This window comes from Fukomys damarensis, unplaced genomic scaffold (assembly GCF_012274545.1).
Source record: "Fukomys damarensis isolate Sample0158 unplaced genomic scaffold, DMR_v1.0_HiC HiC_scaffold_5, whole genome shotgun sequence".
Classification (NCBI taxonomy): domain Eukaryota; kingdom Metazoa; phylum Chordata; class Mammalia; order Rodentia; family Bathyergidae; genus Fukomys; species Fukomys damarensis.
In genome coordinates, this window is record NW_022900917.1 from 66,768,073 (window position 1) to 66,783,208 (window position 15,136).

At 43.2% G+C, this 15,136-nt stretch overlaps 2 protein-coding genes across 2 annotated transcripts in view; both read right to left on the reverse strand.

Annotated features, from left to right (window-relative positions):
• Positions 1-15,136, reverse strand: part of Znf707 (zinc finger protein 707) — a 38,150-nt gene that overhangs the window by 15,982 nt on the left and 7,032 nt on the right. The window lies entirely within an intron of this gene.
• Znf623 (zinc finger protein 623) overlaps positions 10,196-15,136 on the reverse strand; it is an 11,986-nt gene continuing 7,045 nt past the window's right edge. Inside the window, exon 2 of the mRNA XM_010630618.3 lies at positions 10,196-14,263. Within this exon, the coding sequence (XP_010628920.1) occupies positions 12,688-14,187 (1,500 nt within the window). The 5' untranslated portion in view covers positions 14,188-14,263 and the 3' untranslated portion in view covers positions 10,196-12,687. The remainder of the gene's footprint in view (positions 14,264-15,136) is intronic.

A 15,136-nucleotide genomic window follows, 5' to 3' on the forward strand; every position in this document is an offset into this window, starting at 1 on the left:
GTTTTTTTTTTTTTTTGGTAAGAATTAAAGGTGCAGGAACTTTATTATGCCCACTCAGAAGCACTCTCCTGATTTCTCAACATGTCAAAATAACAACTTAGTCTCAGTGTGGTGGTATGATGACATAATTTTAATTTTTAATCAGGTCTGCTAGGGCCCCGTGTAGGAGTGCAGTCCAAAACAGTAGCCACCTATAATTTTTAATAGTGAAGATTGCTGCTAGGAACAAAGGTAAATGATTATCTCTCTCTCTTTTTGGTAGGTTGTTTGCTTTTAGTTTTTTTGTTTTTTTTTTTGAGATACGTTCTTGCTATTTACTTCAGGCTGGCCTTGAACTCACTATTTAGTCCAAGCTGGCCTCAAACTTGCAATGATCCTCCTGCCTCAGTCTCTCAAGTGCTGGGGTTGATGTGTGCCACCATGTCCAGTTTATGAATACCTCTTTAAGTACCTGCTTTCACTTCTTTTGGATATAATAAACCCAGAAATTGAATTGCATAGTCTATATTAATTTTTTGAGGAATAGCCATACTATTTTCCACAGTGGTGCCATTTACATTTCTGGCACAGTATAAAAGGCTTCCCATTCCTCCACATTTGCCAACACCAATTCTTTTCTATTTGGTTTCTCTTTATTTTGCTTTGTTTGGTTTTTCAATAGAAGCCATCTTAACGATATGAAATGGTAGCTCACAGTGGTTTTGATTTGCACTTTCCTAAAAGTAATATCTGTAAGAAATAAAAATTTAAAAGTGGTCTATTTTCAGGATAGGGTCTCTAAACAAAGGGGGAAGGGTAGATAGTAAAGTATGGCATTTACTATGCTAACTCTAACTGGAGAAGCACTTGTAGTTAAGAAGTTACCCCCTATGGTTTAATCTCTTGTTTTTTTGGTTGTTTTGTTTTTTTTTGGTACCGGGGATTGAACTCCGGTCTTTGTGCTTGCAAGGCAGGCCACCAAACTGCTGAGCTAAATCCCTGGCCCTTAATCTCTTGTTTTGTTTTGTTTTGTTTTTTTTGAGACAGGGTCTCACTGTGTAGTTGAGACTGACCTGGGACTCACTATGTAGCCCAGGCTGGTCTCAAACCCACAGCGATCCTCCTGCCTCAGCCTCCTGAGTGCTGGGATTACAGGTGTGCACCAGGACACCCGGCAATCTCTTGTTTTGTTGTTGTTGTTGTTTTTGAGACAGGGTCTCACTATATAGTTGAGACTGACCTGGAACTCACTATGTAGCCTAGGCTGGTCTCGAACTCACAGCGATCCTCCTGTCTCAGCCTCCCGAGTGCTGAGATTACAGGCATAAACCACCACACCCAGCCCTTAATCTCTTGTTTTTAAACCCCACAAAATGTTTACAGAGGAAGTAGGTTAAGAATATAGGCACTGATCACAAAGATTGTGCCCCCCATAGTACACAAGCCAGTGAGGAAAAGGAAAAGGGAACTGCAAGCTTGGAGTTAAACTGCTCACTAAAACTGCTCTGTGTGTGTCAGTCTGTTAGGATGACACTCATTCTTGCAAAAAATGTTTTAAAAATTCTCACTTTCGCTGCACTCTTCCACTCATCGATCTGATCTATCCATTGCATGTAATCAAAGATGAGTGGGGCTTGTTCCTCACAATATTGAGCATCTTTTCCTGTGCTTGTGGGCCATTTATCATCTTCTTTGGAGAAATATCCATTCAAGTCCTTTATCCATTTGTGAAGTGGGTTGCTTTTAGTCCCTGAGTCTGAGTTCTCTATATTTTCCAGAGATTAATCCTTTTTGGATTTCCAAAAGGGAATTTGTGATTTGTAAGTATTTTCTCCAGTTCCGTTATGTTAAGGCTTGTGTCTAGATACCCCCAAAGCCTCATGCGGTCACAGGTAAGGCTAGATCTAGAATAGCTAGATCTACAGTGTGTGATGCTGGGATCAGGGTGTGTGATTACCAAATTAGCCCACTAATTGGTTTGGCAGAGTTCTGGTGTGGATGATGGAAAGGCCCACCCTGGGTGTTAGTGCCACCTCCCCTAAGAGTATGTAGCCTGTATAGAATATAAAGGACAGAAAGAGAGCTGCTGTTGTTGCTGTTCATTGCTGCTTTGCTACTTCACTACTTCACTGCTTTGCTCCCTTCTGCCTTCCATGAACTCTTCCTCCTCTGTGATGCCCCTCTCCCATGCCACCCTGCCTTGGAGCCAGCCAATTTTTAACTGAAATCTCTATAAACTGTAAGCTACAATAAACCTTTCCTCATTTAACTTTGGTTGTTAGGTATTTTGTCTCAGCAATAAGAAAAGTATTTTTACTCTGTTAATAGTGTCCTTCGATACACAAAAGTTTTAAATTTTGATAAAGTCCCATTGGGCTATTTCTTCTTTTGTTGCCTGTGTCTTTGGTGTAATAATATGGCTTCATTACCAGATCCAGTGTCATGATGTTTCTGCCTGATAGTTTCTTCTAAGAGTTGCACTGTGCAGCCAGGCAGGGTGGTGCACAGTTGTAATCCCAGGACTTTGGGAGATTGAGGAAGGATTGCAAATTTGAGCCCATCCTAGACAATTTAGTGTCTTAGCAAGATCCTGGCTCAAAAATATTTTTAATTTAAAAAATTAAAAACAAGAGTTGAGGGGGGCCGGGGATTTAGCTCAGCGGATCGGTGGCCTGCCTTGCAAGCGCAAGAACCCGAGTTCAATCTCCGGTACCAAAAAAAAAAAAAAAAAAAAAAACAAGGTTTGAGGGCTGTGGATTTAGCTCAGTGGTTCTGCAGCTTACTTCGAAAGTGCAAGGTCCTGAGTTTGGTCCTCAGCACCAAAACAAAAACAAAAACAAAAACAAAAAACAAGGGTTTAGGCTGTAGCTCAGTATGAAGGCCCTAGATTCAATCACCAGTACTGAGTCAGGCATGGTGGCACACACCTGTAATCCCAGCACTCAGGAGGCTGAGGCAGGAGGACCTCAAGTTCAAGCCCAGCCTGGGCAACTTGGTAACTTGGCAAGATTCTGTGGAACAAACAATTCAGTCAACAGAAGTTTTGAAATAGACTGAACATAATGGATTTACATCTAAGAGGCCACTGTCCATAGTCATACTCAGAACTATTACTGTGTAAACCACCGAGTGACACCTGTCATATAGTTCAGGTTCCTGGTGGCTCAATTCTCAGCAGTCACATGGAAGGGCAGCCCCAACCCCATTGATAAATGGCAAACCTAAGGGAAGATGTGGTGGTGGCAGTGGGAGTGTGGGAGATAGCCGATCACTCTGGGGCACAGGCTAGTGAAATCTCATGGCCTCTGCATCAAAATCAGTCAGGAGACAGGGGCTGCATGGTGATTTGAACAATGAAAGTCTAATATAGAGCACTATCTGTGACAACAGAATGATCTACAGGGCTCAGGAGGATCCACAGGATACTGTGGGCTAAAGGGCTGCAATTAGGACCCATATGGAGACCACCCCTCTCCAGGGTCAGGGTGAAGTCCCCACAGGGTGGTTGCAGAGGTCCTTGAGGGGGACAGTTCCATCTAGCTAGAGCTGGGTACACCATAGCTCTGGTCAATGGGCAACACAACCTTGTGTGGCAGGCCAAGGACAGTGAGCCCAAACACAGAGATTCCAGTCAGCTGAGGATGGTCAGAGGAGCACCCGTCAAATGGCTGGGAAGTGCCTGGGGCTTGATAAGTGAGCAGCAGCGGCAGCACCACAGGCAGCCTGGGCAGGAATAGGAGCAGACCAAAGCAACAAAAGTGGAAAGCAAAGCAACTTTCCCTGCAGTGTCCCTCTAGCACCCTCTGCTGACACATTTTAACATCATAAACCCTGATCCCAGCCCTCAGGAGGTCCAGGCAAGGCAGGAGGACTGTTGTGAGTTCAAAGTCTGAATTGCATAGTAAGACTCTCTAAAAAACAAAATAAAGCAAAAAAAGCTGGATGTGGTGGCACATGCTGTAATCTCAGCACTTGGAAAGTTGAGGCAGGAGGATCACTTTGGAGGAATTTGAGGCTGGCCTGGGCTACACAGTGAGTTCAAATTCACCCTGGACTACATAGGAAGACCCTGTCTCAAAAAGCAAAAAAAAAAAAAAAAAAAAGTACCCAGCATTCCACTCCTCTGCTCCTTCCTCTGGCTCTTCCCCTGTGCTCTGCTTCCTGGCTGCCATGAGGCTGTCAGAGGGAAGGGACTCCCAACATGTTAGATGTCAGATGTGCCCAATTTGTTTCTCCTGATACAGAAGAATGGATTCAAGGACAAAGGAAGTTAAGAGTAAAGGTTTATTGAGAGAAAGCTCCTGGGCTGGGGATTTAGCTTTAGCTCAGTGGTTCTCCTGCCTGCCTCACAAATGCAAGGTCCTAAATTTGATCCCCTGTACCCCGCTAAAAAGAGAAAGCTGAGACAGTGGGTAGCCACTGAGACTCTTTGTCCAGAGGTAATTTATGCACAATTTAATTACAACTTGGGTAACTACAGGTCAAACTATAGGATTACAGATGTGGTCACTTAGCTAGTATTAATCCAATAGGGATGGGAGGTCCATAACAAGGGTATATGGTAGGCATTATTAACTTTAGTTTATCTTTAACTTCTACCATATGAAGAACAATGTCATTCCTGGAAAGGGACGGAAGTACAGGTCAAGGTGTTTGACCCACTATTCGGGCTCACTGGAACCAGATGGTACCAATTATGGTACAATCTCAAGCTGCTGTTCATCACTAGGGAGGCTTGAGGTCTGGCTTCAGAATTGTTGCCAGCTGCAACAATGATGTAGTCTCATCTTTTGCACGGACTCCCTTGAGGGCCCAGTCCCTTTCTGATCATCTATTAATTGCTATCTGAGGTGTCTCTAGTAAGGCAAGCAGCTTTCCTCCATTGTGCCTGCCACGATGCTTGTTTTGGTGCCAGCTAACCATGGACTGAGACCTGAGACTGAGCCAAAATAAGCCTCTCCTCTTTTATTAGGTATTTTATCCCAGCAATGTGTATACTGACATATACAGAAAATTGGTACTGATAACTAGGGTTGTTGCTGTTTGACTATACCTGACCATGTAATTCAGAAGCCTTTAGAAATGGTTTGTGGGAGGAGTTTGAAGAAATTTGAAGGATCAGGTTGGACAAAGCCTACAAGGCAATTCTGGTGGGAGCTCAGAAGACCAGAATGCTAATAGTAATGCGGACAGTAAAGACTGCTTGCCATAGGAAACAATGTATAAAGGGCCAATGACTTGGTGGTCATTTACCATGGTGAGAATAAAAGTAAAAATAAGTTTATTCAACAGGGGCAGTGGGTCAATTTCCAAGACAGGAATCAGATCATTAGGATGGAGAGAGGGGTCTTTATAAGGATGTGGGAAAAGTCTAGGCAGCAAATGTAGTTATTTTAGCAATGCCTTTTTTTGCTGGGCATGGTGGCACCTTGCTATAATCCCAGCACTCAGGAGGCAGAGGCAGGAGTATGGCAAGTTTGAGCCCAGTCTGGGCCACTGAAGACTCTTGTTTCAAAATGAGGTGAGGGCCAGGGATTTGGCTCAGTGATCCAACGCCTGCCTCTCAAGCACGAGGACCTGAGTTCGATCCCTGGTACCAAAAAAAAATTGGTGAGGGGACTGAGGATATGGTTCAATGTGAAGGCCCTGGGTTCAATCCCCAGTACATTAATGTTCTGAACACTTCATGCCAATAATTCATTTATGTGAAATTAATTAAATCTGCAATTTAAAAAAACCTGCCAGGCATGGTGGCGCATGCCTATAATCCCAGCGCTGAGGCAGAAGGACTGTTCCAAGTTTGAGGCCAGCCTGGGCTACACAGTGAATTGAAGGCTAGTGTGGGCTAGTGAGACCCTGTCTCAAAAACCAAAAAACAGGGTTTGGGGATTTAGCTCAGTGGTTCTGCCACCTGCCTTGCAAGTGCAAGGTCCTGAGTTTGATCCCCAGTACCAAAATAAATAAATAATAGTGGCCAGGCGTGGTGGCGCACGCCTATAATCCCAGCACATGGGAGGCTGAGGCAGGAGGATCACTGAATTTGAGACAAGCCTGGGCTACATAGTGAGTTCCAGGTCAGTCTTAACTACATAGTGAGAACCTGTTTCAAAAAACCAAAATAAGGCCAGGTGTGGTGGTGCACACCTATAATCCCAGCACTCGGGAGGCTGAGGCAGGAGGATCACTGTGAGTTTGAGACCAGCATGAGCTACATAGTGAGTTCCAGGTTGGTCTCAACTACATAGTGAGACCATCTCAAAACAAACAAACAAAACCTAAATAAATAAATAAAAAACCTTCTCACAATTAAAGTCCCAGGGTTCCACTGATGAACTCTTATCAAATAGTTAAGGAAGAAATGCATCATTATTACACACACAACTCCAGTGTGGATAAAGTTTTTGAGAGCAACATTATGCTAGTATCAAAACAAAACAAACGAAGAATGTACTTCACCACATCTAGCAAAAATTTTAAGATAGGCACAGTGGCACATGCCTATAATTCCAGCATTTGGGAGCCTGAGGCAGAAGGATCACAAGTTTGATCGTGGCCTGGCCTAAATGAGACCTTTTCTCAAAAACAAAACAAAAGAGCTGGGGATTTAGCTCAGTTGTACTACAAATGCCTCACAAGCAGAAGTTCCTGAGTTTGATCCCCAGTACCCCCGCCAAAAAAAATCTCAAAAACAAAACACAACATGCCGGAGATTTTGCTCAGTGGAACTGCACCTGCATCGCAAGTGCAAGGTCCTGAGTTTGATCCCCAGTACTGAAAAACAAAACAAAACAAAAACAGCTGGAAATTAAATTCAGTGCAAAGGCTCTGGCTTCAGACCCCAGTACCAGCAAAAACAAATAAAACAACTGAAATATATGCTAGTCAATGTAATAAGGCAAGAAAAGTCAATATATATTGGAAAGAAAGAAGATTCTTAATAGGCAGATGACATAATTATATACACAGAAAACAATGAGTAATTTAGAAAAAAGCTATTAAAATGTGAAGTGATCTAGGTTGGCGGATTATAAGATCAAAACACAAACCTAATGAATTTCTGTACATTAGCAGACACAACTGAATAGCTTTTTAAAAAGCTGTACAGGGCTGGGGATTTGGCTCAGTGGTTCCGCTACCTGCCTTGCAAGCGCAAGGTCCCAAGCTCAACCCCCAGTACCAAAAATTTAAAAAATTTTAAAAAGCTGTACATTTGCAATAGAATGTAGAAATATGAAATACAAAAGTTTAACAAAATATGAGAAAACTACACAGAGAAAGGAAAACTTAGAATTATTAAAATGTTAATACTGATTTTTCAGATTTTTCTTTTTAAATTTTTATTAGTATTACATGTCCGCAGTACATAATTACATTCATTGGGGGGAACTGGTACATGTAAATAACACATCTCAACTTTTTTCCCCTTCTCCTCCACCCAAACCGATCTACAGATCCCACACAGGCTTCCTTTTTGTACAAATTGACAACCTGACACTAAAACTTACACACAAATGTAAAGGACCTAGTCTAGTAAAAAATTTTGGAAAAGAACAAAATTGAAGTACTTCCAATACCTGATTTCAACATGTATTGTAAAATGATAGTGTCATACTGGGATGACAATCCATGGACAAGAGGAAAGGAACAAACCACCCATACTTAAGTTTTTACAAAAGTTTGGAAGTTTATTCAATGAGAAAGTATTGTCTTCCAACAAATGGTTAAAAAAAAAAAAAAAAGAAAGAGAAGAAAAGAGCTAAATCCCCAGCCCTGATCTTGATCTTCATTGCATGTTGTAAAAGTAACACAAAACCAGGTGTCGTGGTGTGCGCCTGTAATCCCAGCTACTTGAGAGGTTGAGGCAAGATCACAAGGCCAGCCAGGGCAGGTTAACAAAACCCTGGTCTTTCTTAATTTTGAAATTTTTAAGACAGGTCTAGTTATGTAGCTCAGGCTGGCCTTGAACTCAATCCTCTTATTGAATTTTTTTAAAAAGGGCTGGGGATTTGGTTCAGTGGTGCTGCTGCCTGCCTTGCAAGCACAAGGGCCCGAGATCCCTGGTACCAAAAAAAATGTTGAGGCTGTAGCTCAGTATGAGGGCCTGGCCTGGGTTCAATCTTTCTACCACTACCACCACTAAAAAACAAACAAACAAACCAGAGGCTGAGGATGTAGTTCAGTGGCAGAGCACTTGTTTTGTACTGTATGTCTATGGCCCTGAGTTTGATTAGCACACCACAAACACACACTCCTCAAAATGGATCATACACCAAAATACAAAAGCTAAAACTAGCCGGGAATGGTGGTGCATGCCTCTAATCCCAGCACTTGGGAGGCTGAGACAGGAGGATCACTGAGTTTGAGACCAGCCTGGGCTACATAGTGAGTTCCAGGTCATTCTCAACTACATAGTGAGACCCTGTCTCAAAAAACAAAAAAACAAACAAACAAACAAACAAAAAAAACCCACAAAAATAAAAGCTAAAACTAAAAGTTTGGATAAAGGAATAATATGTATGTCCTTTGAGTAAGCAAATGTTTCTCAGAACTTAAAAATCCTAACTATAAGCTGGGCATGTTGGTGCAAGCATGTAGTCCCAGCACACTGGAAAGCTGGGGCAGGAGGTTCAAACTCAACTTGAACAGTTTAATGATTTTGTGAGACCCATCGCAAAATAAAAAATTTTGAAAAGGTTAGGAATGTAGCTTATTGTGAAGGTCCTGGGCTTAATGACCAGTACCATGAAAAAGAATCCTAACTATAAAAGATTTTTGAGGGCTGGGGATTTAGCTCAGTGGTGCTACCACTTACCTCGCAAGTGCAAGCACCCTTCGATCCCCAGTACCAAAAAAAAAAGATTCTGATTGCCACACATACCAGTAGTCCCGGCACATGGGAGGCTGAGGCAGGAGGATCACCACAAGTTCAAGGTCATTCTGGACTAATGAGTTTAAGGGCATCCTGAACTACATAGTGAGACCCTGTCTCAAAAAATAAAAAAAAAGAAAAAAGAAAAGTAAAAAATTTTGGTAAGGCGGCCTTATTCAAACTTTTAAATCTTGGGGGCTGGGGATTTAGCTCAGTGGTTCTGTTGCCTGCCTTACAAGCATTAAGGACCTGAGTTCAACCCCCCACCACCACCAAACAAAAACAAACTTTTAAATTTGATCTTCAAAAGATATCAGTAAGAAAATGAAAAAGTAAACCAAAGGCTCTAAGAAAATATTCACAATAAACATTTGGGAAGCCGGGAGTGGTGGCACACATCTGTAATTCCAGCACTTGGGAGGCTGAGGCCGGAGGATCGCTGTGAGTTCCAGACCAACCTGGGATACAGTGAGTTCCAGTTCAGTCTCAAAAAACCAAAAACCAAACAAACAAACAACAAAAAAACCCACAAAACATTTGGAGAGGCTTTCTCTAGAGTATGGAAGGATTCTTACAAGTTGGTAAGAAAACCCAATTTAAAATGGACCAAAAGATGCAGCCACAAAAGGTAATGCAGAACAGCAATAATCCCTTGAAAAGGTGCTGTGCAGCATTCAGCAGGCAAGTACAAATCATAATCGGCGAGAATGGGGTCAACTTCAAGAGACTGACAATGTGACGTGCTGGCCAGGACTGGGCAACAATGGCACCACACTGTGGCAGGAGGGTGAGACAGTACCCATGACAGTTTTTTATAATGTTAAAACACACAATACACTGAATATTTACATAACCCTCAAATTCATGCTGAAATCCTAACCCCAAATGTGGCAGAACAAAGAGGTGAGGCCTTTGAGAGGTAATCACACCATGTGAGCAGAACCTTCAGAAATGGAATTTATGCCCCTGTAAGAGGGAAAGGTCCCTAGACCCCTACCACCATGTGAGGTTAGTCAGAGGACATTCATCTATGGAGGAAGAGGGCCCTTACCAGATCCTACTGCCTGTACCTTGGATCTCCCAGCCTCCACTGCTGTGAGAAATAAATTCCTGTCCTTTATAAGCCATACAGTTTATAGTATTTTGTTAGTCTCCTAAATGAACTAAGGTCCTTATAACCCAGCAATAAATGTTGTATTGCCCAAGAGAAAATAAACACATGTGCAGATAAATACATAAATGCTCATAGCAGTTTATTCCTTTTTTTATTGTTCTTGGTAATACTGGGGATTAAACCAAGGAAGCACTGAGCTACATCTCCAGCCCTTGTTAAGACAGGGTCTAAGTGGTCCAGAACTTGAAATCATCCTGCCTCAGCCTCCCAAGTGGATGGGATTATAGGCACACATGACCACACCTGGCTAGCAATTCTTGCAATAGTAAGGATCGAGCCCAGGGCTTCATGCATGCCAGGGAATGACCCTATCACTAAACTACAGAACACCAGCAAATTTTACTCTTCAGAGTCAAAGCTGGAAAAGCATACTTCCATGAACAGATGAATGAATAACAAATGATTTCTCTATACAGTGCGACATTAGTCAGCAAAGAGAACTACCAAAACACAAAATGTGGTTGAACCTAAAGCCATGTTGAAGGGACTGAAGTCAGACACTATTGAGTACACGAGTCCACATTTGTGTGGTTCTAGGACAAACATTAATTTACACTGGCACAAAGTGGTTACTGGGGTTGGGCTGAAAGGAAAGGGAAAGAAAACTTTTAGGTAAAAGAAATTTATCTCAACTATGGTTGGTGGGTACACAGCTGTAGGTATTTTCCAAAGCTCTGTACACTTAATAGTAGGCATTTTATTGTTTGTTCTCTTAACACCTACTGTTATACCATCTGAAACATCTCTAGTAGATTTTTCAGAAAGTGGATAATGTACGGACTTTTGAATTATCTGTTCCCTCAAGAGTTATTGGGAACTCAAAATATGATTCATGGACAAAAGAAGTAATTAAAAAAAAATAATCTCAAAGCTAGTTGCTTAACATTCATATGAAAGACAATGAAAGGCCAGGGTGAGCAGTTCTGCTGAAAGAACTTTCCCATATGCCAAAGCTGCCACAGGGAAGGCTGCCAAGCCGCAGCTTGTTGAGCCTGCCTGTGTCTGAGGAGCTTCCTCTCCTAGATCATCCCTTCTCCTCTGGTGGAAAAGCACCCACTGGCCTCTGAGCCATTTAGTTTCACCTCTGCTGAAGTCTTCGCAGAACTGCCGCGCCACTCCTAACATTCCATCTATCCTGGCACTTCAATCACCATGCCATCACAGCTTCCACACTATATTCTCCACCACTGCAGGGCAGATGGTCTCTTATTCTTGCTCTACCAATATCCAGAACTATTCCTTATAGATCTCAACACAGTACATTTTCAAATAAGTGATAATGTGAGCCAGAGGGCAAGCAACTGTCAAGAGCTGAGTCAATCTTGGAGCTGCTGTATTATGGTCTAGATCTAAAATATCCTCCAAAATTCTCATGTGCTGAGTGGTGGGGCTTTGGGAAGGGGACTGGAAAATGGGGCTGCTATCCTCTTCAGGGGATTTATCCATTAATAAGTTCAGCAGCTGAGTATGGTGTTAGGAATTGGGGCCCAATTAAAGGCAGATCACTGGGGACAAACATGGAAGGATGTTATCACCCTTGCTGGCTCCTCCCTGCTTTTTGGCCTCTATGACATAAACGATTTTCCTCCTCTAAGTCCCTCTACCATATACCATTTCTTCCTTGGAGCCTGTGGAACATGGACTGAAACTTCTGAAAATGTGAGCCAAAATAAACCTTTCCACCTTTAAATTGTGGTTATCAGCTATTATGTCTCACTGACAAGAAAAGTGATTAAGACATGCTGAGCTAGAACAAAGATGTGCAGTACACTGGGGCTGTGCACCCTTTGAGTGCTTGGGGGCACTCAGGACAGCAGGCAGCTCCAGATGAGGCAGCAATGGGAGGAGCCAATACAGACAGGTGATTCAGCAACTCTCAGGCAGGAGCAGAAGGCAGAAAGAGGTCTAGGAGAGAAGCTATGTCCAATAGAATAGATCATAATGACACAAAGAAAAACATTCCAAAATTTTAAAATAGCAATACTGAAAGGACAAAAAGAGCTGCGAATTACACAGATGTGGTGGTGTTTTTTATGGCTGTACACTAGGCATCGGGGATGTATGAATCAGTCAGACACGATCACTATCAAGGAACTGTGATTAATAATTCATAACTCAATAACAACAGATAAGCACTGAGCCTTGAAAGCATGGAAAACTTGCTCAGTGCAAGGGAAATGTTCCTTGACATGATGCCTGAACCTTGCGAGATGAGTTGGAGCACAGCACAGCAGAACAATGTGGAGTGAGAAGTGGGACATACCAACTGTGGCCGGGAACTAAGTAGTCAAGGAGATAAAAACCTTAGGACATGGGACATGAGGGTTCGGCGGTCATCCCCAGGACAACAGGAAACCCACTAGGGGTTTTGCATGAGAAAATCTTTCTCAAGCCTTTAATATGCAAGCCTCTTTCAGTAATAAGATTAAATTCACAGCTCTGCTTTGAAAGGATTGAACTTAAGAGTGGGTTGTATTTTGTGAATAAAATCTAGGAATCTTTTCTACCCCAACCCGTTCCAGCTCCAGGCCAGCTGTCCAGTAGCAGGAAGCAGGCCACTCCAAACATGCCCCTCCATGATTCAGGAAACTGACACGTCCAAAGCCTAGAAGCCATAAGAACCCTAATTCTACCCATCTCCAAATACCACTCTCTGAGTCAGTGATCATAAATTATCCATATGACCCTCCTGCCCTGTGGACCTCTCGCCTAAACATGTAGGAGTCTCACTCAGGGAAAGGCCCTCCTGGTGGATAAAGTCAGGGGGTGGTGTACAACCTTCCTCAAGCTGACTACACTCGTATAGCCTCTCTTCAGTGTGCATCTTCTGGTGTTGGAGGAAGTTTGACCTCTGGATGAAGCCTTTCCCACAGAAACTGCACACATAGGGCTTTTCCCCAGTGTGCACAATCTGGTGCAGCAGCAGCTTAGAGCTCTGGATGAAGGCTTTCCCGCAGTCTTTGCACTCAAAGGGTCGGTCCCCAGTGTGAATCTTCTGATGCTCCGTGAGGTGGGCTTTCTGCAGAAAAGCCTTTCCACATTCTTTACATTCATACACCCGCTCTCCAGTGTGGATTTTCTGGTGCCGGATAAGATATGAGCTCAAGAAGAAGGCCTTCCCACATTCATCACACTCATACAATTTCTCTCCAGTGTGAATTCTCTGATGTTGAGTGAAGTTGGATGTCTGGCTAAAGCGTTTCCCACACTCATTGCAGACATAGGGCCGCTCTCCAGTGTGAATTCTCTGATGCTGAATAAGCTTTGAACTGCGAATAAAAGCCTTCCCACATTCATTACACTCGAAAGGTCTCTCCCCGGTATGAATCCTCTGGTGTTCAACAAGATCTGAGCGGTGGCGGAAGGCCTTTCCGCAGTCCTTACACTCATACTGCTTCACTTCTGTGTGGATTTGGTAATGCCGAATAAGGCTGGAGCTCCTGATAAAGGATTTCCCACACTCATTACACTCATAAGGTCTTTCACCTGTGTGAATTCTCTGATGGCGAATGAGTAAGGAGCTCTGACTAAAGCCTTTCCCACACTCTTTGCACTCAAAGGGCCTTTCTCTAGTGTGTACTCTCTGGTGCCGAAGCAGGTCTGAACTGTGACAAAATGCTTTCCCGCACTGAACACACCGGAATGGCTTTTCTCCCGTATGCACCTGCTGGTGCTCAGCAAGGTTTGTGTAGTGAATGAAGTCTTTCCCACACACATTGCACACATACAACCTGTTTCCAGTGTGGGCTCTCTGGTGCTCTGCCAGGTGTGAGGTCTGACTAAAGTCTTTTCCACAATCCTCACATTTATAAGGCTTCTCTCCAGTATGAGAAATCTGATGTCTAACTAGGTCTGAACTAAATGGGAAGCTTTTACCACAAATACCACCAGGATGGGCCTCCCCCTCTATAAGCTCTCTTTGAAGTATAAGAAGATTTGGGTTCAGAATAGGGTTTCTCCCTGGCTTACTACATGTCTGGGCTGTTTCTCCTGTTTGGATTTTCCAGTGGGTCACTGTGACTTGCTTGAAGCCATCATCCTGAGAGGGGGGACTCCCTAGGCTCTGTCCTTCTGGGTTTCCCAACAGCTGCCCTAATCTGGTTTCATGGACTTCCCTAGACTCAGAGGTGGTGTGCTCCATTACTGAGAGTCTGTCTGACATCATTTTATGGGAATCTTCATCCTCAGAAATTCAAGTTTTGGAGTCACCTTCTCATCACCATCTCATTCTGCAGCAGAATCTGAAACAAGAAGATTGTTTTTTCCCTTTGTTAACAGGTAGCTACTGAAGCACATGGAGGATTCAACTGTTTCTTCTGCCCACACTCCTGATCCCAGTTACCTCAATAAGCCATCCTTACTTGGGAAATCCCTTTGTGGTTCTACCTCTGACATATCCAACTCCAAAACTGTGGTACCCAGCATTCTGCTGACCCTTTGCACCTCCTGACTGTGGGACAGATTATCAAGGATATAGCCTGTACTCTACTCAAAAATCTATATATCTAAATAAACACTGAAATGCATCAATGCTACCACCCAGTCACTATATTTTATTCATTCATATCTTTTTTTTTGAAACAGGGTCTTATTCTATAGTTCAGGCTTGCCTCAAACTTGCAGCAATCCTCCTGCCTCTGCCTCCTAAGCATTGGGATTATAGATGTGTACCATGCCTGGCCCAGTCCTTCATATCTTGCCTTCAGTCCCCATCTACTGCAGTCAATGGTACTGCATTCACTTGAGGCTACATGTGTTACACATGGTCATAGCACTAACAGCAGCTGCAGCTCACCCAGGAGCCAAGTCTAGTTGGGATCTCCTGACTTCCAGTCCTATAGGCCTTCCAGTGGTTTTGTCACCTAGTTCCCAAATCAAAGCCCTCGCTGTTTACAATGGCTACAGTGGTCTCTGCTTCCTGCCCAGAACTCCTTGGCATAGTTCTTACCACCTAGCACTTGGCTCTGCACATCCTCAGTTCTACATCTGTGATTTGAACAACTCTGGATCAAAAATGCTTGAAGAAGGCCGGGATTTAGCTAAGTGGTGCCGCCACCTGCCTCACAAGCGCAAGGTTCTTAGTTCAATCCCTGGTACCAAAAAAAAAAAAAAAA